The following is a 22,850-nucleotide window of genomic DNA, read 5'->3' as shown; positions in this document are numbered from 1 at the left end:
TGCTGACAGCACAGAGCATTCTTGGGATTCTCCCTCTCTCCCTCTGCCCCTCCCCTGCTGGTGCTCTCTCTCTCTCTCTCAAAATAAATAAATAAACATTAAAAAAATATCAGATAGTGGTGATGGTGGCCCAACTCTGTGTATCTAAAAACCAGTAACTTGTACATTTGAAAATAATTTTAGAATGAGTTTTATGGTGTATAAATTATCTCAATAAAGCTATCATAAAAACATAGATAGCAATGAAAGATGACGTGGGAAAAAATCCTGGTCCCAGATACAGCAGGTTGTGTGGCCTTAGGTGAGGTATTTATTTGAAAAGCTCTCTTTGCGTCTATGTTTGCAACTATAAAATAGGATAATTACAGCACTTAGCTTGTAAATTTGTAATGACGATTGAGTGAGTTAATATTTGTGAAAGCACAGAACAGGGTGAAGGAGTGGAATTGACACAGTGCTCAGTAAACATTGCAATTATTATTATTATTATTATTTTAATGTTCATTTATTTTTGAGAGGGAGAGAGACAGAGGATGAGTGGGCAAGGAGTAGAGAGAGAGGGAGACACAGAATCTGAAGCAGGCTCCAGGGTCTGAGCTGTCAGCACAGAGCCCAACGCGGGGCTCGAACTCATGAACCGTAAGATCATGACCTGAGCCGAAGTTGAATGCTTAACCGACTGAACCACCTAAGCGCCCCTGCAATTATTATTTTGTTACTACCATCAAAAAACCTCTGCGACCTATGCTGTGTTGTTTTCAATGTTCATGAGAAGACATGTAGACATACACATATATACGTATCCTTGGGCACATCTGGAAGTGTCTAAAGAAAACCTCAATGGAGATTAAATTACTGGATCTTGGGTGTGCGTCATTTGACTTTACTCAATATCACTAAATAGCTCTTTAGTGATGTATGATAGCTCCTTTTCCTCCACATCCCCAACCACACTTGGTATGAAAGACTAATTTTGCAAAAATGACACTTTGAAATGATATTTCATTGTTTAATTTGCCTTTACCTGCCCCTGGTGAAAGTTGTGTGTCTTTTTCTATGTTTATTGGCAATTTGGGTTCCTGTCCAGTTAGTTGCATATTTAATATTGTGTGTTCATATGCTATATCATGTTTCTATTTTTTAATTTACAGGCAGCCCAGATACACTCTGGACACGGAATAAAGGTTGACCCTCATGTTTTAGATATGGACAAATGGGTGGATTGTGTGCTACCTAAATGAATGAAGAGAGGTAGTGGGAAACAAATTTTAGGAGAAATATCAAGAGTTTGCTTTCAGAATTTGAGATGCTTTTGAGTCATCCAAGAGAAAAAGTCTGTGCTGCAGAGATACTTTTGGGAGTTGTCAGCCCACAGATAGTATGCAAAGTGATAGCAATGCATGTGGTTATCTCCTGAGAGAATGTGGGGTGACATGACAAGAGCAGAATTATGCTTTTGGAGGGGGAGAGTCCAGAAACTGATACTGAGATCGAGGGCTAGTAAAATAGAGAACAACTCGAATTTTTCTAGAAAAACTAGGTATCATGGAAGACAAGAGAGGTATGTGCTCCTGCCTAACCCCCCATTTTTGTAATGGCTGCATCAGGTTTCATTGCAAGGGTGTACCATAACTGCTCTTCTTCTTGGAATTTGGATTTATTCCAGTGCTTTTCTATTATAAACTACACTTTGATGAACACTCTTATAGATTTATCTTTTTTCACCACTCTGATTATTTCCTTTGTATATACTCCTGCCTGTAGGTTTAAGAGTATGCCTATTTAAAACTTTTCACTTTAAGTTGAACATGGTCTTCTAGAAATGTTGCTTTCATTTATATTCCTACCTGAATGGGTTTGCTGTTTTCTCCATTCTGGTGGTGGTGGAAAGTGGCAAGAACTCAATACTGCATACCAACTTTTTGATTGGTTGTAAAGTGTGCCATTGTAAGTGACTCAGTCAATTACACTGTCTTCTAGTCTATAACTAGTGTTGTGATTATTAAAGTTTAGCTGGATCATTTTGCTCATTTTTAACCTGTTCCTTAGAGTAAATTTCTGAAAGCAGAATTGATGAGTCTAAAGTATTTGTATTTTTAAATTTGTGGATACATGTAGATAAATCAACAGGGCATGGAAAGAGGCATCCCTAATCTTTGGTGGGAGTTATTTGGAGAACCATATCCAAATTGCTTCTATCAGGTTGAATGCATCCTGTATGACTTTGTAAGAAAACTGTGCTCAAGTAAAATTCTTAAGCAATACCACTTTTACACATTGCACTGGGATTGAGACTCAAAATCTGAAAGGCTTTTTAACCAACTGCATAATCTGATCTGAGAGCCAAAACCAAAAATTATTTCCAGGAGCACTGTGTTGGCAACCAAGTCATCAGAGACATCTCCAGAGGGCAGAGGATTTTTGAAGCTAAAAGCTTCAAATCACAGTCAATGCAGTGTGGCCATGGGATCACTTGGAAAAGGCAGCCTCAGGTTTGAAAGTATTTCCGTTGGAAGTTCAGTCTCAAAAGCAGCGAAAATTTTGCTAGGTTGGATACAGTTTGGGATTTCCCTTTTTTGTTGTTAGTCTAACGGTTGACCAAAATAGGTTCAGTTCTTGTTGAGATAGGTCTTGTAGATGCTTTTGATTTTTTTTTTAAACACATGACAAATAGTATTGCATCCGCATTAAGTATGTATTTGGATTAGAATCTGCAGGCACAGGATTCTTACACTAGCATCCGAGTCTTGGCGTGAGATGTCAACACCCTGACTTGTGTGCGGGTACTAAGGTCTCCAGGGCGGCCGGGAACACAGGTGGAGGACCCCCGGCGTAGCGAGAACCCAGCGCCCACAACCTACGGACCTCCGCGCGAGGACCAGCCCACTAGGGCGCCAGCGCCAGACCAGCCCATCCTTTCCCCTAGGAAAAGGGGAAGGGCGGAGCCTGAGGTAGGACCCGCCCGCGCTGGCGGCGCGCGGGAGGCCGGGGCGGGTCTTCCGTCTTGCGAGGGGCTACTTCCGGATCCGGTGGCGGAGGCTGGTGCGGAGTGAGGCGGTGTGGTGCTAGCTGGCTGGCGGGTTGGGCACCTACCCGCGCGCTGCGGGCGATGCTGGGAGGCGGCTCCGGGGCCCGGGAGCGCGAGGCGGAGGGCGACGGGGCGGGGGCTGTTCCTGCGCCGCCTGCCATTGAGTTCCCGGCCGACGGCTCGGACCCCAAGTATGATGGTGAGCGACCCGGAATGCTGCGGCGGCCCTCTTCTTGCACCCATCCACCTTCATTCCCGAGCGGGCAGGGCTGCTGCGAGCAGCCCCGAGCTTCGCCGCAGCCCTGGGGCGAATTCGGCTGGACCCCGGCCCAGCGACGGGGGGCGGCGGGCGGGCGGCACGGGTAAGGTAAACATTTATTGAAACGAGCGTCCCCGACCCACTGGTTTGTTTACGTTTCTGTTCCGTGGTTTCCTCTTTGCGGACTCGAAGTCCTTGGTAAGGCTTCGCTCAGGCTGCTTTCCAGCTCTCGAGCCCTGTGGTTTGGTCAGACGTTGAGAGTGAGCTTTGTAAACTACTAGACGGAGATTTTGCGGACCTTATACACTTAACAGTTTGGGTTAAGCGTTTTAGTTTGTAGTTTCTCACTGATAAGGGAGCTGAAGACTTATAGTGGGGCCGTATGGAAATCACCCTATTCGGTTTAAAGAAAAACAATGCCTCAAGGTTTTTGGGGGGTGAAGGACCTTTGGTTACTAGGAGATACAGGGTTAAACCAGGCAAGTTATTTTATAGTGAGAGGTACTTAAAACATTGACTCTAACCACTTCAAAGTGTCCACTATTTTATTGAAAGTTCTTAGGGTCTTTAATTACTACCAGTTGTTTTGGCAGTTTTTAAAATTAAATTGTGCTATCAGGAATGAATACATTGATTCAGGGAGGTTTTTAGTTTACGGTAGTTAGGATGATTACAGGGAATACATGCTCAGTTTAAGCATGAAGCAAGTATTAACATGTTGCAGTGGATTTGAAGGTGCAAGTCAAGTTGAAAAGATTCATTTGTTTCTAAAGTCCTTCGAACTTCACCCAAATACTGTCTATAATTCTTGACCCTAATGGGAGACAAAAGCAGACTGCGGTTGTAATTTTAGTAGGTCCTTGACAGAATAGTTTTAAGAGAACTATTTTTTAATGAACTGATTTTTTCACATGAAACCTGGTGTACTAAGGCAGCACAATATTAGGTGAAGTGTTATGTCAGAGGAAAAGTCCCAGCTGTAAACATGCAAGTCTGTGTTATCTGTAACATTGTGATAAGGTTTTCTGCAAAGGAGAGATTATTTTTTTTTTTAATTTTTTTTTCAACGTTTTTTATTTATTTTTGGGACAGAGAGAGACAGAGCATGAACGGGGGAGGGGCAGAGAGAGAGGGAGACACAGAATCGGAAACAGGCTCCAGGCTCTGAGCCATCAGCCCAGAGCCCGACGCGGGGCTCGAACTCACGGACCGCGAGATCGTGACCTGGCTGAAGTCGGACGCTTAACCGACTGCGCCACCCAGGCGCCCCTGGAGAGATTATTTTTGAAGGGAGTGATCTTAGATAAGCTTTGGAAAACTTCTACTAGGTTACTAACAGTACTGTTGTGTTTACATATTGCCTTTTCTTCCAAAGAGGCCCAGAATATCCAGACATAATTTATCATTTTACGTGAAAAGTAAGGTCTGTGGAAAATAATTTCATTTTTTAGTAGACTTAGAAACAGAACTGTTGCAGAATTTCTTGAAGGTCATCTATATGGTGTGAGGTGGTCACTCTGCCAGTTGATGGTAGTCAGAAAATTCAGAACCTAGATGTAACTCTATAACCTGTGTTCTTCAGCCGTCTGTTATGTGGGGACCAACTTTGATCAGTTACTGCATGCCCCCCCCCCCCCCCCGACCCAGCATGCCCTAGAAGGAGAGCAACAGTAAGCCCATTGTCAGACTCACTGGTTTTCTTCTTTCATCTGACACAAGTTTTCCAGAATTTTTGGCTCAGATTAATCCTTCAGGTTCCTCCTTCATTTAATAATGGACCATTTATTAAGATCATACTTGTCTGAGGAGCCTGAAGTAGGTGATCCTTTTTTCTGTTTGTCTACTCACCTCCTACTTGGCAGAATTCTAGAACTCTAATTCACCTAGGAGCTCATACTATTTCTTATTCTTTTTTATAAGAGGACCTGACCTCATCTTTCCTATTTCCCACTTAGATCTTCCTCTTCTACTTAACCAGAATTGAAGCGGGAAGCATTCAGTGTCAGCCTTCATTGCCTTTCAGTTTTACTCCTTCCTGTGTCTGAGTATTTGTCCACCGGTCTTTTTTATAGTTGCTATTTTCTTGATTTAGTTAGTTCATTTGACTCCACTGATCAGTCATTTTTTTTGTTTTGCTTTTTTCTTATTAAAAAGTAGAACTTGGGGCACCTGGGTGGCTCAGTTGGTTGAGCGTCTGACTTCGGCTCAGGTCGTGATCTCGTGGTTCATGAGTTTGAGCTCCGCGTAGGGCTCTGTGCTGACAGCTCAGAGCCTGGATCCTGCTTTGGATTCTGTGTCTACCTCCCTCTCTGCCCCTCCCCCGCTCACGTTCTCTCTCTCTCTCTCTCTCTCTCTCTCTCTCTCTCTCTCTCTCTCTCAAAAATGAATAAATGTTAGGGGCGCCTGGGTGGCTCAGTCGGTTAAGCGGCCGACTTCGGCTCAGGTCATGATCTCACGGTCCGTGAGTTCGAGCCCCGCGTCGGGCTCTGTGCTGCCGGCTCGGAGCCTGGAGCCTGTTTCAGATTCTGTGTCTCCCTCTCTCTGACCCTCCCCTGTTCATGCTCTGTCTCTCCCTGTCTCAAAAATAAGTAAAAAAAAATGAAAAAAAAAAGAATAAATGTTAAAAAAAAAAAGTAGAATTTAATTATTGTAGAAAATAGGAAAGTATGAGTATAGAGAAGCAGAAAATTCTCCTAACCATCATTTCACCATTGTTGACAATTTGGTATATTAAAAAAAATTTTTTTTTTCACATTACAGTGTGTTTTAAAATTATAGAAAAACCTAAAGAAGAAAATTTAAAAACCACAATCTGATCACCCAGAGATTACCGTTTACATTTTGGCAAAGCTAGAGACAATTTATTCAATGACTTACATTTAAAACTATTGTTGGTCGGCACCTGGGTGGCTCAGTTGGTTTATTGTCCGACTCCTGATTTCGGCTCAGGTCATGATCTCAAGGTTCGTGGGATTGAGCCCTGTGTCAGGCTCTGCGCTGGGCACGGAGCCTACCTAAGATTTTTCTCCCTCTGCCCCTCTCTTGTGTGCATGCGCTGTCTCTCTCTCTCAAAAAGTATTGTCAAAGATCTCATGAACGTGTTAAAGATTTCTGAGTTTGTCCAAGTAGATAAACATTTAGAGAAATAATTCAGAAAAATTTAAGGAAATCAAGGAAAAAGGAGAAAGTCATCTGTACTCTCATCCCAGAGAACTCACTGCTAACAATTTAGTGTGTTTGTTTGCAAATATTAATGAGGGCTGCTGTAAGCCAGGTGGATTCCTAGATAGTAAAATCCTAGATACTAAAGATCAAACAGGCAGACTGTAAAACAGCGTGTTCACTGTAATTTCATTTCTTGTACAAATTCTATTGATGTATGGTTGAAAACAGAAGGGGCAGAGATTTTGTCTGTTCTTTCTGTTGTATATACATATTTATATAGCTATGAAATAAATGCATTTTTATTTTTTTTTAATTTTTAATGTTTATTTCTGAGACAGAGACAGAGCATGAGTGGGGAGGGGCAGAGAGAGAGGGATACAGAATCCAAAGCAGGCTCCAGGCTCTGAGCTGTCAGCACAGACCCCAATGTGAGGCTCGAACTCACAAACTGTGAGATCATGACCTGAGCCGAAGTCGGTCGCTCAACCGACTGAGCCACCCAGGCACCCTGAAATAAATGCATTTTTAAATTATGATCATAGTATGGTAAACCTTTTACATTCTGCTTTTTATCTTTTTTTTTTTTTTTTTAATGCTTATTTCTTAGAGCAGGGAAAGGGCAGAGAGTGGGAGGGAGAGAATCCCAACCAGGCTCCTTGCTGTCAGCATGGAGCCCGACTCTGGGTGCTATCTCACCAACCGTGACATCATGACCTGAGCCGAAATCAAGAGTCGGACGCTTAACCGACTGAGCCACCCAGGCGCCCACAGAAGTCTTTATTGATACCTGATTATTTCCTTAGACTACATGTACAGAAGTAGGATTTGTTGGGTTAAAGAAATAGGTTAAAAAAAAAAAAAAGTTTTGATACATTTTGATAAAATGTTGACCAGAGAGGTTGTGTTGGTTCCTATGGAACTATCTTGTCTCACCTTCATTAGTATTACTGTTTTATAGCTTGCTCCTTTGACTGGATAATGGACTAATCATGATTATCTTTTTATACACCATCGTTTCCAATATATTTATATTATTTATAAATAAATATATATATATATATTATATAAATATATATAAATATATATATAACTTACCTAGCAGGTTTTCAGTATTCTAAACAGTGGTATGCTAAACATCTTATATATTTGTTGTGCCTTGTTTACTTATTTTCTTGGTAGATATTTCCAAAATCTAGCGTGAGGCCAAATGTTTGCACATTTTGAATTCTGTATTTATTGCTAGAAGTTGCAAGCACTTTTACCCCCTTGTGTTGAAAGTGTTTGCTTTTCTGTATCCGTAACGATACCATGCTTTAAATTTTTTTTAATGTTTGTTTATTTTTGAGAGAGAGAGTGAGCACAAGTTGGGGAGGGACAAAGAGAGAGTGAGACACAGATTCTGAAGCAGGCTTCCGGGTCTGAGCTGTCAGCACAGAGCCTCATGCAGGGCTCGAACTCACAAACTGCGAGATCATGACTTGAGCTGAAGTCGGACACTTAACCTACTGAGCCGCCCAGGCGCCCCTTCAGACTTTAAAAATAGTTACCAATCTGATGGCAAATTCTGGTACCATAGTTATTTTAATATGTATCTCATTAGTTACTAGTTAGGTTAAACCTATTTGAATTTTATCTGTGCTTCATTTTCTTACTAGCTTATAAGAGCTTTATATAAATTTATTATCTTTTTCTTGTCATGTATAGTACAGATCTGTGTATTGTATCTGAACGTGTGATTCAAGTTTTAACTTTAAGATGTCTTTACATAGAGAAGTTTTTACATGGGCACATTTTTCATTCTTTCCCTGCCCCCATACTTGGTTAAGTTTTCTTTTAAAACAAATAGCACATCTGTGTATGCCGCAGGTGTTCTTTTGGTCTCCTTACAAGTCAGAGAGGAGATTGGTGATGAAGTCTGGACTTGGAAACTGACTTCTCGAGGACCTTTATAGATTATAGAGGAGGGTGGAATAGAATATTTGAAATGGGGAGGATTTTTAGCAGGTGTAGGATGTATGGTCTCTGCTTCTGCAGGGCATTTCCAATTGAATGGGTCCACAGCTCTTGAGGGTTTGAGAGGTCTCATCTTTTCTCTAACAGCCCCTCTTACAGTTTTCACTCCCATTAATGCCTCCATCCTCCTTTTCCTGGTGTTGTATAGTTGGCCATTCCATTTCTTTCTTGACATCTCTGGGACCTGTTCTTTCCTCCATGTTTTTTCTTTCATTTACTCCTTTACTGGGCTCTTGACTCTTGCACGCCCCTTCCCGTCTATGTATTACGTGTTTCCAGAGCAGTTTCCTCAAACATTTTTCCTTCTGACTGCTTTTGGCCTGTTCAGTAACATATTAGTAAAGAGTAAGTGAGAACTTACAACCTTCAACTTCAAGTGCCAACTCGTTCATCTGCTTGGTCTTGTGTAGTGGAAAGAGGATGGGCTTAGGGCCCCTGGGTGGCCCAGTCGGTTGAGCGTCTGACTCTTGGTTTCAGCTCAAGGTCATGATCTCACAGTTGGTGAATTCGAGCTCCGTGTTGGGCTCTGCGCTGAGTCCATGGAGCCTGCTTGGGATTTTCTCTCTCTCTCCCTCTCCCTCTCTCTCTCTCTCTCTCTCCCTCTCTCTCTCCCTCTCTCTCTCCCTCTCCCTCTCTCTCTCTGCCCCTCACCTTCTCACTTGCTCGCTCTCAAAATAAATGAACTTTAAAAAAAAAGAAAAGGGAAAGAGGATGGGCTTGGGAGTTATTCTGACCTGTCTGCTTATAAGTTCCTTAACCTCTGAGATCCGTAAAGTGAGAACGGTGACACTTCCCTCCCACTGTTTTGTGAGGATTGAATGAGCTTGTGCACATGAAGCACCTGGTGTACACATAGTGCATGCCCCAGGTGGTTTCCGTCCTTTCTCCCTTGCCCTCTTTCTGCTGCCAAACTCCCTTCTTTATGCCTAGGCCTCGGCTGTCCTCTCGAAGGAAAGAAGCCATCTCGTTCCCTCTCGTTTGCTTGAGTGTTGAGTTATTCACCTACCTATTTCTGCCTTTGCACACCTCATTACTACCAAACTCCCCACCCCACCCCCTCCATCCCCCCAATGGCATCCTTCTGCTAGTCTTCCAACTTCCAGAATTCAACTCAAAACTCAGTTCCGGTAAGTCTGTCTTGATTAGCCCCACTGGGCATAACTACTGTTTTGTGTTTTATTTCCTTAAATGTAAATAGTTTGTGTTGCATTAATTAGATTCTGCTGTTTTGTCATTATGAGATATGTGTACTGTTAACATTTTTTTCCTCTTTTAACTTTTAGAATCTGATGTCCCAGCAGAACTCCAAGTGTTAAAAGGACCCCTACAACAGCCGACTTTCCCTTTTGCGGTTGCAAACCAACTGTTGCTTGTTTCTTTGCTGGAACACTTGAGCCATGTGCATGAACCAAACCCTCTTCGTTCAAGACAGGTGTTTAAATGTTAGTAAATCTTGCTAAATAAGCCTTGCAGAAATACTGTGTTGTTTGATGTTGTGGGTCTGAGAAGCAGCTGGTATATAAACATTTGAAATAGGTATTAATAGTTTCTATTTCTTGAATGTATTTTATATTCTTCTTTGGGTAATTGCTAATGAATATTGTCATTGAGGAGCCCAAAAGATTAATAACCATATGATCGTGTGTATTTAAACAAATGAAAGATAGTTTTTTTGTTTCTGTAACATGTTCCTTCATATAATTTTTGAAGATCTGTCATGGTATGGTTGCTGAGCAGGTAAACGAAAATCATAGCTACTCATTCTGGAGTAGTTCTTAACCAGAGCCCTGGAAGAGCTGCATGCCGTGTTGTTGAACAGGAAACTTTTCCTCTACGAGCTGGATACTTCTGACACCCAGTGTGTGGGTATTTTCCCGTGCTGACCAGTTCTCTGAAACCAGCTGGGTGTCCTACAATTCAATTCAGTTCTGATACTACTTGGAGTTACTGTCAGTTCCCACAGGTTAAGGGCTCAGTCCCAGACTGCCTTCATTTTGGATGCCAGTTGGCAAGTAGTGGGTCCCCAGTGTCCTCAGGTTACCCGTACTTGTGTCCAACTTGGCCATAAATTGTTCACTGTAAAGGGTCGACCTCTCAGGTTTGATAATTTGCTATAATGGCTCACAGTAGTCGGGGAGACACTTCTGCTTACTGGTTTATTATACAGTAGAGGGTACGAGAACAATACAGGTGAACAGCCAGCTGAAGAGGCACATGGGATGAGGACCAGTAGGATCCAGCGTATGGGAGCTTCTTTCTCCATGGAGATGGGGTGCCTCACTCTGCTGGTAGGTGGATGTGTTCAGCCGGAAGCTCCCTGGATCCTGTACCTGAGGGATTTTTATGGAGGCTTCATCATGGTGGCATGATCAGTGAACTCAATCTCCTGCTCTTCTCTCCCTGGAGAATGGAGGGGTGGAGCTGAAAGTTCCAAGCTTCTAATCAGGGCTTGGTCTTTGTGGTGACCATTCCTCATTTGAGGCTGTCTGGGGGACCCTCAGTCGTCTCATCAGCGTAACAAAGACACGCATCCCTCTGGAGATTCCAAGGGTGTTAGAAGCTCTTGTGTCAGGAACTGAGGTCGAAGACCAAATATTAGAACAAAAGATGCTCCTCGCCCCCTCAGCACTTGGGAAATTGCAAGAATTTTAGGAGCTGTGTGAATTTTAGGAGCTAAGACCAAGCATGTTTCTTATTATACCACAGTGGTTGGAATGTTTATTTTTATTGCTGCCATAGGTTATGTGTATGAGAAACTTGAGCCCCCCCCCCCAAAAAAAATAAAAATAAAAAAAGAAACTTGAGCCCAGAAGTGAGCAGAATTACGGGTTATGATGTTTCTGGTCCAGCTCATTGAGAGCATTGTGGCCTCTTTAATAGCTCCAACCAGCCACAGATTCTGAGGATCTTTTCTACCGAAAAAGTCTAAGTCTTGTTTAGTGTTAGGAATCCTCAGACTTACAGATACCTTTATGCCGTCTTAGAATGGAATGTTCTTAGTTAAAGGCAGATTATTATTTTGATGAGCTCGGCGGGACATGAAAAATGTACGACTGTACACTTATTTTTTTGAATGAGTGGCGGGGAGGTGGGTTGTACAAAAGCACATGTTCTGTAGGCTCCGGAACATTGGTAGCTGGGGATTATTGTATTGAGCTCATTGAATAGAAAAGCAGGTTATAACCACCTTTAAGTAGTAATATCGTTCCTAATTAAAGCAAATCTGAATCTTGCTGATTTTAAGATATTTTTGAATTCCTTTTTAGGTGACTGAACTTTTATTTTTATTATTATTTATTTATAATTTTTTTTAACGTTTATTTTTGAGACAGAGAGAGACAGAGCATGAGTGGGGGAGGGGTAGAGAGAGAGAGGGAGACACAGGATCCGAAGCAGGCTCCAGGCTCCGAGCCGTCAGCACAGAGCCTGATGTGGGGCTTGAACTCACAAACCGTGAGATCATGACCTGAGCCGAAGTCGGATGCCTAACCGACTGAGCCGTCCAGGCACCCTCACTTCCCCAGGTGACTGAACTTTTAAATAAAATATATTTAAAATGTTTTTGATGTTATTCCATTAGTTAATAATCTAATGAAATTACCCATATAGAAAGAATATTCTCTATGGGGGGTGTGTGTGTGTGTGTGTGTGTGTGTGTGTGTGTGTTTATGAAAAAGTAAAAGCCAAGCACTTCTGTAGAAACTTCTTTTTCTGAGGAGCCTGGTATTGTGACTTCAGACTTGACTTTCCCCCTGGTATTTGGTCTTGATGCACATGTGCTCTTTGTGGGTTAGAGAGGGTCCATAATTGAGAACAACTTTTGTTCTAATAACGTTTTCACTTTGCCTCTGTTCGGACCTCATTGCCTGTCAGCAAAAGGAGATGTGATGTGTTTGAATGTCAGAAGGCTAGTAAATTTACGTTTTTTTCTTGCCTTTTTAAAAACAGCTTAGTACTTTACCAACCATCCAGGCACGGTAAACAAGCAGGTGCTCAGTATCTAATAAGCAAATGTAGATGTGTTCCTGATTGATGAGTGACGGTAGAGGCTCAATATCCAAATTGTAATGTGTATAAAGATAACGTTTTTCTTACAGAGGTTTGTTTTTTTTTTTAATAGAGGCTATTATTACTCTTTAGTCTCCTTAAAATTGTCATCTTATTGATGGCCTTTCTAATAATAGTTTTCCATGTTCTTTGTAGTGCTTTGTCAGACCTTTATCAAAATGGGACTGCTGTCTTCTTTTACCTGTAGTGATGAGTTTAGCTCACTGAGACTACATCACAACAGAGCTATTACCCATTTGATGAGGTCCGCCAAAGAGAGAGTTCGTCAGGTAAGCGCTGAAATACACTTCATATATGACAAAAACATTTTAATTTCAAGAGAACTGTATTGTAAAGCATTATGAAGTCCTGATTATAATACGGGTTTATGAAAACGTTAACCTTAATTTATCCAACAAATATTTATTGAGTGACTACTATGTGTTAGGCTGGGATTCGGGCAGCAAACCAAATAGACAAAAACACCTGCCCTCATGGAGCTTATGTTCTTTTTTTTCTTTTGAGATTATGTTCTGATGAGGGGCAGTCAGCAACAGCAACATAAAAATGTATAAAAATAAATAGGGTGTTACATGGTGGTAAGTGTTAAGGAGAAACAAAGCAGTGAAAGGGCTTAGAAAATGTGAGTTATATACAGAGTGGCCAGTTACTTAGGTGAGGAGCCCAAGTTGAGTGTGAGCCGTGCACCTGTCTGGGGGAAGAGTGTCCAGGCAGAGAAACAGTGATTCCCGAGGTGGCAGTGTGCTTGGCTCACTGGCAGCCGTGTGGCTGGAGTATAGGCAAGGGGAGAGTATGGAAGAGGTAGGGAAGGAGGGCAGCAAGATGGACAGATGGGGTAGGATCTTGAGACCGTTTTAACATCTTTGGTTTTTACTCCGAGTAAAATGGGAAGCATTACAGGATTTTGAGCCAAGGAGTGACATGATCTGACTTTCGTTTTAATGGACGCCCCCCTGCCCCCAGCTGCCGTGTTGAGAATAAATGGAGGGAGGCAAGGGTAGAAGCAGGGAGACAGGTGGTCATACAGGGACAGGAAGGGATGGTGGCTTGGAATGGGTGGTAGCAGTGGAGATGTGAGAAGTGGTCTGTTTCTGCATGTATTTTGAAGGCAAAGCTAGAGTTATTTGCTGATAGAACTCCTTGGTCAGTTCTCAACTTTGGCAGTGGATGGCAAGAATATAGCTTTTTAAGTAGTGATCTTTTGGTTAAGAGAGAAGTGTTTTCAACCGTAAACCCCTTGGTGATATTGAAAACGCCAGAGTGTTTTTCTTTCTTGGAATGTCATTTGAGCATTTGAGACTGTTAATGTGACATGAATCTCACATGAATTTTGTGAGATTCCTCATTCCCTGAACTTTTCAAAATGCTTTTAAAAGCAATTGTCTAATTTTAGGATCCTCGTGAGGATAATTCTCATATCCAGAAGATCAGGTATGTGTTAAATACTTCTGTGATTGTGCAAAGAGTAAGCTCTCCAAAATAAATTAAGACCTTATCCTGAATTAATCAGAAATTAGTTTGGGGATTAAAAATAATGTAGTTCGGGTAATTTATGAAAATTAAAATCTTTGTTCTGAGAAAATAGTTACTGCTCCAAGATTTGTATTACTTCTCATTCCCACTCCCTCTTTTGTCCCCCCTCCACTCCTTTTTCTGTGTGGATTCCATAAGCCCCACCTTTATTGAGGGCACTGACACCCGGTCTCTGTCAGCAGAACAACATTGAATTTTGGTTGTATGTAGGAAATGCTAGTTTAAAATCTGTAATTGGTCTCATTAAGAAATTTAAATAGGTTTGTTACTGAGCTCAGCTAATCAACTGCTGCTTGTTAGTTATCCTTAGGATTCCTGCTTTAAAACATTGATAATTTCTAATTGGAATGCTAATTACTGGTAACATACTTGATTACTTGATTAATGATCCCTTTCCTGTCTTTATTTTTTCCCCACTCGCTGTCTGTATTACATGTTGATTTGCTTAGCAAATATTTTCTTCCTAGAGAATGAAAAGTGTCATTTTGGCTCATCTTTTCAAATCATCATAATTTAGTGATAAGTAAGGTTTGGTAGGTTAATAATACAATGAACGTGAAATATCCTAGATGCTTGAATCTCTCGTGTTTTGATATTGATCGGTTGTTTGTATTTTCCTTTTAGATCAAGGGAAGTAGCCTTCGAAGCACAGACTTCACGTTACCTAAATGAATTTGAAGAGCTTGCTGTCTTAGGAAAAGGTGGATACGGAAGAGTGTACAAGGTTGTTTCCCACATCCTTGTTTTGACCTCCTACTCTGAATAAGTGCATTTTGAGAAGTTGTTCTCGTGATTATTATTTAAAGCGCTCAAAGGAAATTCCTGGAAGTCATGTAGGCTTACTCTTCGTTGAGATCTGTCATTTATGGGGACTTCCCCATAAATGCAGCTTTATGCAGCAGACTTTAACCTTTTCCTAACCATACTGGTGGTTTAGGCAGATTCCAGAAACTATATTAATTTTCTTGAAAACGTATCACTGAAGAAAGTTGTGGTATTGTATTTTGGGCCTTACATAGTTTTTTTTGCTAACATTCCCATTTTTCAGACCTAGAGTCTCTAGGAGGTGGAGTCTCACTATAGTTTGGAAGCTTCTAGTCTGGCTGGCTATGGCCGACTTCCCTGAACTCTTTACTATTAAAGAGGAGGCTTGTCTTTCGCTTAATTTTATCTCTTTAGCTAGTTTGGATCCTGAGCTCACGTTAAAATAAATTTCTCTGTTCAGTTGGAATTTAATGGCACAATGTACTTTCTCTTTCCCTCTACTTTTTAGGTCAGGAATAAATTAGATGGTCAGTATTATGCAATTAAAAAAATCCTGATTAATGGTGCAACTAAAACAGATTGTATGAAGGTATGGTTTTTTAAGTGTATTTATTTTGAATAGTTGAGTGTTTAAGTCCTTTTGAAAGAGTTATGTGTGTGTGTGTATTTGGCAAATACTAGATGATATGGGGGCTTTTGGGGGGGAGGGGTTTAAGTTATTTAAATTCCAGTTAACATACAGTGTTACATTAGTACAATATAGTGGTTCCACAGTCCCATACATCACCTGGTGCTCATTAGGCTCTGATACTTACATATTTTTTATTAAAAAAATTTTTTAAAATTAATACTAGGTGTTGTGGGTTGCCGAATTTACTGAGTGAGTTACAGTAAAACAAACATCAAAACTAAATTTTTATTTGACTTAATTTCCTTTTAAGTTTATTTTGAGAGAGAGAGAGAGAGAAAGTGCGAGTGAGGGAGGGGCAGAGAGAGTGGGGAGAGAGAGAGAGAATCCCAAGCAGGCTCTTCACTGTCAGTGCAGAGCCCAGTGCAGGGCTCGATCTTACCAACTGTGAGACCATGACCTGAGCCCAAACTAAGAGTCAGACTCTCAACCGGCTGAGCCACCCAGGCGTCCCTGACATAATTTTTTATAGACGCTCCTGATTGACCACATTTCAGGAGCGTTGCTGGGGAAATTAATTTTTAAAGTAAATCATTCATATACAGTATAGCTTGTTATGAAAATAGGAGTTCAGTTCAGGTTCTGGTCTTCCCCCTGACATGTTGTATGGTCCTGGGCAAATGACATAGTCCTCTAAGCCACTTCTGTCTCCTGTCCTTGACGTAGTGACTGCCGTGGTTTTATTTACCTTCAGGGACTGGATTTACTCATAGTATATGTGCTGCCGAAGCAAGCACTGGACTTACTGGTAGTAGTAAAATGAGAGAATGAATATAAATGGGCTCTGTAAAGTATGAAGCACTCGGTACGTGTACGTTATTTTGTCGCTGTGACAATTCCATTTGTCTCAATAATATTACGATTATTTTAACGTAGTTTAGATTTCCTGTTCAGATGGATTTCGGTTGTTTTGCTCTGAAACAAGTGGTATTTTGGTACGAGGGACAGTTAGTCAGCTGTCCGTGAAAGCCAGATCTAAGTGTGTTTCCTCTGTAGGTACTGCGGGAAGTGAAGGTCCTGGCCGGCCTTCAGCATCCTAGTATAGTGGGCTACCACACTGCTTGGATAGAACAAGTTCACGTGGCCCAAACACAAGGTAAGCAGGCACACACGATGTAGCTGAAGGGTTGGCAAACTTCGGCCCGTGGGCCAGACCTGGCCCACCCCCATTTTTGTGCATCCCCTGAGCGGAGGGTGTTTTCTTACATTTTTAAATAGTTTAAAAGCGATCAAAAGAAGACTATTTTGTGAAAGTTACCTGAAATTCAGATTTCACATCAATGAGCAAAAGTTTGCTAGGTCACCGGCTCATTCATTTGTGTATTGTCTGTGGCTCCTTTTGCACCACAACAGCAGAGCCCAGTAGTTGGGGCCGAGTCCTGGAAGACCCACAGAACCTACAGCAGTAACTCTCGGGTCTTCTGCAGGAAGTTTGCTCCCTGCTGCCCCTTTTGGGCATAGTTGAATAGCTCTGTTTCTACAGTTCCTAAAATGAGCCAGGCATTTGAATAAGCTTGTTATATTTTGCCAGAAGGTATTGACATTTTTAGACTTGTGGTCCCATTTGCTGTTATTTTATTTATTAAAAACTTTTTTTTTAATGTTTATTTGTTTTTGAGGGAGAGAGCGTGCGCGCGCAAGCGGGGGGGGGGGGGGGGCAGAGAGAGAGGGAGACACAGTATCTCAAGCAGGCTCCAGGATCTGAGCTGTCAACACGGAGCCCTACATGGGGCTTGAACTCACGAGCTTCGAGATCATGATCTGAGCCGAAGTCAGACACTCAATTGACCGAGCCACCCAGGTGCCCCTCATTTGGTGTTATTTTAGCTCTGCCTTTGACTATGACTTAGAAAGCTAGGCTGCTTGAAGATATGTTTTTGTTTCTGTCTGACAGATAGAATTTCTATTCAGTTGCCATCTCTGGAAGTGATCTCCGACGTGGACAATGACAGGTGTGTGCACTGGTGTTTAGTTTGACAGGTTAAGGTATAACCTGCCCTGGGTTGTCTTTGTCTTTTTCCTCATTTTCGTTACAAAATGTTAAATTGTTTCCTCCTCTCAGCCATTTCTTGTCAGTGTTTTCAGTAAATGTTGCTCCTAGAGAGATTTGATGCAATTTGCTTCAGGAGTTTACCAGTCAAGATTCTGAGGGCTCAAGGGGAGAGCTGAGTTACTCTTTATCTTTTTTTTAAGTTGGTTTTTAGCTTTACTGTTCTTTTTTCCTTCCAGAAATCAATATGTTAAAACCGATGAAAGTAACAGCTCATCCATTATCTTCGCCGAGCTCACCTCAGAGAAAGAAAAGTCCTTAGAAGAATCTGGCATTGAAAATCAGAATAACAGATTGGTGAATTACACCACCAATGCAGTTACAAGAGACGCCAGTGAATTTGAATCATCCAGTTTAGTCCAGGGAAATGGTTTGGCCGATTTGCCTTCCAGATCGATCGTCGAACATCAGCTGCCACTTAGGCATCATTCCGACTTAGAAGAGAATTTCACATCCACTGAGGAATCTTCGGAAAACTTAAGTTTGTTGGGGCAGACGGAGGTAGGTAACTTTCCCAGAACCTACCGAAGATTTGATGCTCACCCATAGCAATTATGTCAAGGACTGTGACTAGCTGTGGCCTCTCCCTGCCCCCGCTGACTGCTCACCTTGCCCTCCCCCGTCTCCCCTCTCGCCCTTCATCTGCTTTGGTCAGCCTCTCCCCTCCACGTCCCCCCGCCTGTGGCCCTTGTGTTGGGTCTTCCCTCCTTTGCTTAGTTAGCTCCTACCACTCCTTTTCAGGCCTTCTCTAGATCTTCTCATTTGTGCCCCCTGGAATTGGAAGCATCATTCACACTTTTTGTGTTGTGTGTTAGCATCATGCTGCACACATATGTTTATGCATAAAGGTTTTCTGTATTTTGCAACGTGACTTTAGGAGAGAGGAGAGGAGAGATCCCCAAGTCCGTTTTCAGGACACTCATTAGGGTCACACTTATATGTTGGTGAGACTCCTGCATACTCTCACTGGTGTTGAGAATTCGTGTTTAAAAAAAAACACCTTAAACATTAACAGAATCTACATACAGTCCCGCATGCTGGGATTACAGAGCTGTATGCCAGCTGTATGTATGCATGCACGCAGAATTAATTCTCGTTGTCCAGGACCATGTGGCTCTGTGCATGTGCTTTTCACGAAACACAAAACTTTGAGCGGAGTCCTCCGAATCCAAAGGAGTTGCGTGTGAGGGACTGTTCATCAAAACCATTTCGTTTCCCTGTATTACATTTGGGGGATTTTCCTCGGCACCTAAATGGGCTCTAGCAAGCTTAATTTTTGCTTACCTTTTCCTTGAACAAGTTATTTATGGACCCGGTGAAGCCACCACAGTGCGTATACCTTGAGGTATACAGAGAGTTGAATACCACACAGCCATTCTTTGACATGGTGTCTTAGCTTTGGAAACTGTTTGTGTTGTGAGCAGACCACATAGCCTCAGCCCCCGTGCCTCCGTGTCCCATTCAGGAGCTGCTCCCGTTCTCCTACCGGGCCTACTCCTGCCCCCTTGGGTTATGACACACCGTTTTCGGTATTCCTTTATTTCTCTGTCTCCTTCACTAGACCCTGGGGCTTCTTGGGTAGACACGTGATTGTCGTCTCTTTCCTGAGCACTTAGCCCCGTGCTTGACCTAGAGTAGGCAGGTGAGTATCTGTTGACTGAGTGATAGGAGCAAATCGTGCACAGGTGGGAGCCAGCTGTGTCGCCCCCCAGGTGCAGTACCACCTGATGCTGCACATCCAGATGCAGCTGTGCCAGCTCTCGCTGTGGGACTGGATAGTCGAGAGAAACCAGCGGGGCCAGGAGTATGTGGACGAATCTGCATGTGAGTACCGTATGTATCTGGAAACATTGGGCTGGGAAATCAAGACACGGGCGGTCTTCCGCTGTAGGAACTACCTCTGTGTGCTTTAGGGGAAAAACATCACCTTTTTAACATATAGAAACAATGGTGCTTATTTCAACATTTTTTAAGAATGGAGGTCTATAAAAAGAGAGATGTGGTTTCTTGATACCTAAGCAGTAATACGCTAGAATTCAGGTTAATGCTTTTGGGCAGAAAAGGTCTTTTAGAATCTTTGCAAGGAAATTTAAATATTTGTGTTATTTTTTGGAACATGACACTGTGATACTCTTGCAAAATTACACCCTTAAAGAAATCCTTACAGAAGGGTAGGGGGTGAAAAGTTTGTCTCTCTGAAGATCCAGATCCCCTTCCTTCCTCTGTAGTTAGATATCCTCTAGAAATACTCTGTCAGGCTAGTAATTTCTAAAATTACCATCACACTGGTTCTCAACTTGTGCCGCACATTAGAATCACCTAGGGAGCTTTCAAAAAGGTGTCGTTGATGAGAAAGAATAACTTTAAGGTGGAGTAAGCCGACCAACATGACTTTGGCTGGTGTTCAAGGTCAGCATCTGCAGTGAAAACTCCTATTCATAGTGTGTGCCCTTGAGAAGGGGTGATGAGAGGGGCATTGTGTGTCTGGAGTCTTTCTCCCCAAAACCCATAATGCCATCTAGTTGTAAGAAAACATCAGACAAATCTCTGTCTGAGCATGTTCTACGAAGTGTCTGACCAGTACTTCTCAAAACTGTCATGGTCGTCATAAATAGGAAAAGTCTAAGGAACTGTCACAGACCCGAGGAGCCTCGTGAGACATGACAACTAAATGTAATATGGTGTCCTGGACGGAGTCCTAGAACAGAGAAGGGACATTCAGTAAGAACTAAGGAAGTCTGAATAGTTTGTGGGCTTGTATCAGTATTTGTGCATTATTGTGACAAATGTACCATACTAATGTAGGTGTTATTAAAGGGAAACTGGGTGTGGGCTGAGTGGGAGCCATACTATCATCTCCATTTCTCTGTAGATCTAACATTGTTTTGACAAGTGAAGTCTGTTTTTTTAAAAAGGCTGTTGTCTGAGACCACACAGTAATTTTTACATAATTGGTATTGGGATAGGGTTTGGCCTTTGGTATTTATTTGAAAATTCTCTTGTCGATTCTAATGTGTATTCCGTTACCAAAATTGGGGACGCAAGAGACCGGGTTTTAAGTAAAGCCTCAGCTAAATACCGAGTATTAATCATTTGCTGTTCACTCTGGATGACACTGTCACCCTTTATTTGGTCTAAAATATAGGTCATTTAACCCACCCAGAATCTTAGATTAGCTTCCAGTGAAGGCAGAAACATAATGCCTCCCTCAAACATTTCCTCGACGTTCGCCCCTTCTTTGGTTTACCACGTAATCAGAACCTGGCACGCTTTTCTCAGTTCAGTCGTGGCAAGGAGTAGGCAGGGTGTTTTCAGTGCCCTGTTGGGTTGTATCCGTTGCTGCACAGGCATCGTGGTGCTATACACAGATGTTTCTACAAGAAGAATGGCTTATTAAAGTTTGTATGGAGTTGTTGAGCTTTCAACTTCCGTTTGGAAAATAAGTAATGAGTCCCTCATGATGTATGGGATGTCTCCGATTTACACCATCCAGGACAATGAAAACAGGGCAAGACCGTGTATGATATAGCTAGCTAGCACGATACATATTTTTCTTCTAAAAATACTTAAAAATACAAAGGTTTTACTTTGTAGTACTCCGGCACCGTGTGCATTCCTTCCTGTCGCGTGTAGTTTTACAGGAGCCATTCCCAACAGTCCAGAAGTGATAGACCCCGGTATGTATCCTGCCTCTAGCACTCACTGGCCATAAGGCTTGGGTCAAGTCAGGGGGCTGTTCTCTGCCTGTTTCCTCCCCTGTGAAATGTGGATCGGCCCATGTGATCGGGTTTGAGGAGTGAAGCAGTCGGTGTGAAGGGTGCGGTGCTGAGGGAACGGAAAGTGTTCTCCCTGGATCGGGCCCGTGTGCGGCACCGAACCCTCTAGCTGGGGCCTGAGATGGGCACCTCTTACCGACAGACCCAAGGAAGGTAGTTGTTCCGAAAGGCTGTGAAAGCCCCAAAGCCCTCCTTCATCCCTGTGGACAGGGGGTCGCGGCCTCGGTGTGAGGGGCGCTGGTAGTAGAGGTGCTTGTGAGTGGTACCCTTGAGCACACACCCACACACACACCCACGCACACAGTTTTCTGTCTTCTCAAGCACTGGGCTAAGGACTTGAGCTTCCTGAGGTACATGCTAGCTGGTGCAAAAGGGGAGCGTGGGGTAGGTGAGCTGCGTAACGACGGAGGCTCATCCAGGAGAAGGGAGCCTGTCTCGTGTGGTGCTTGAAAGTAAGCAGTCTGTTTAAGGTTTACAGTGGCTGACAAGAGAAAAGCTATTAAGTTCTCGTTACGATATTCACCAAAATAGCTTAGCTGGAAAACTCCAGGATTTTTGTCCTTATCAATTTCTGTTTTAGTCCTACAGAACTTTCCCGCCCTCTAAAGTTAGGTGTTACATCTCATGGTAATAGATGAATTAAATTATTTACTTTTCCCTATACTTCATTTTTCATGTGTTAGTCAACTTTGGAAACTGCAGCATTGCAAATGTCCACATAATGGAAGCTCACTCCTCAAGCTAGCCTAATGTATCTGTTTTTTATTCCATTATTTGTAACAGTGTCTCTAATCCGCAGTGGGTTTAGGACACCAAATTTATTAGCTGTGAGGGATGTCAGGGGTCGAAGAAGATTTAAACCTAATTTAATCTAGCCACCTGATGCCTGAAGAATGGTTTGCGAGGTAATTAATACAGGGGCTCTTGAGTGAAATTAGTGACACCAATTCTATTCACTAGGGTGCTGGTTTGTGGGTTTCTTAGCCACCTGAGGAGCCCTTCTTGTCTAATTTCTAACCGTTTTGGAATGTTGAAATTCCATTTGTTGAATGGAATTCCATTTTGTTGAAAATCTGAACGATGTTAATGTGTTTAATGTATTTAGAACTATGTAACATTGAGATGTTAATGTAATGAGTTAGAAGACAATTAGAGAAATAAAACTTCCTCTTTTACTTGAAGGTCCCTATGTTATGGCCAGTGTTGCAACAAAAATTTTTCAAGAAGTGGTGGAAGGTGTGTTTTACATACACAACATGGGAATTGTACACAGAGATCTGAAGGTAAGTGGAGAGGCTGAGTCGTTGAAAGCAGCAGTAATTTCGTATCAGGGAGGACGTGGCATTGGTTCTTTGAATTAGATGGAATTATGTATCCTCTTTCATTTATCTAGAGGATTATCATTATTTTTATGTAAATCATCATCCTATAGGTTCCGAACTTTAGATTGAATTTAAAGGCAGTGATCTTTGGGCACTCGAAAATTCTCCCTGGAGGATTAGTAC

At 42.3% G+C, this 22,850-nt stretch overlaps 1 protein-coding gene across 3 annotated transcripts in view; it reads left to right on the top strand.

The window, feature by feature from the left end:
* Positions 1–3,018: 3,018 nt before the first annotated feature.
* Positions 3,019–22,850, top strand: part of EIF2AK1 (eukaryotic translation initiation factor 2 alpha kinase 1) — a 31,883-nt gene continuing 12,051 nt past the window's right edge. The window contains exons 1-11 of one of the 3 annotated variants that reach the window (XM_019422582.2): positions 3,019–3,227; positions 9,749–9,907; positions 12,669–12,802; positions 13,927–13,964; positions 14,691–14,790; positions 15,340–15,420; positions 16,516–16,615; positions 17,414–17,471; positions 17,749–18,070; positions 19,282–19,393; positions 22,528–22,628. In XM_019422582.2, coding sequence (XP_019278127.1) covers positions 3,110–3,227; positions 9,749–9,907; positions 12,669–12,802; positions 13,927–13,964; positions 14,691–14,790; positions 15,340–15,420; positions 16,516–16,615; positions 17,414–17,471; positions 17,749–18,070; positions 19,282–19,393; positions 22,528–22,628 — 1,323 coding nt within the window. In that variant the 5' untranslated portion in view covers positions 3,019–3,109. Of the gene's footprint in view, positions 3,228–9,748; positions 9,908–12,668; positions 12,803–13,926; positions 13,965–14,690; positions 14,791–15,339; positions 15,421–16,515; positions 16,616–17,413; positions 17,472–17,748; positions 18,071–19,281; positions 19,394–22,527; positions 22,629–22,850 lie in introns of those variants that run through there. The other 2 variants (XM_019422583.2, XM_019422584.2) reach the window with 2 other exon arrangements.

The sequence above is a fragment of the Panthera pardus genome, unplaced genomic scaffold (assembly GCF_024362965.1).
Source record: "Panthera pardus isolate Hobbes unplaced genomic scaffold, ASM2436296v1 HiC_scaffold_4, whole genome shotgun sequence".
NCBI lineage: Eukaryota > Metazoa > Chordata > Mammalia > Carnivora > Felidae > Panthera > Panthera pardus.
The sequence above is the reverse complement of the archived record's forward strand: the minus strand, read 5'-3'. Positions and strand labels throughout refer to the sequence as shown.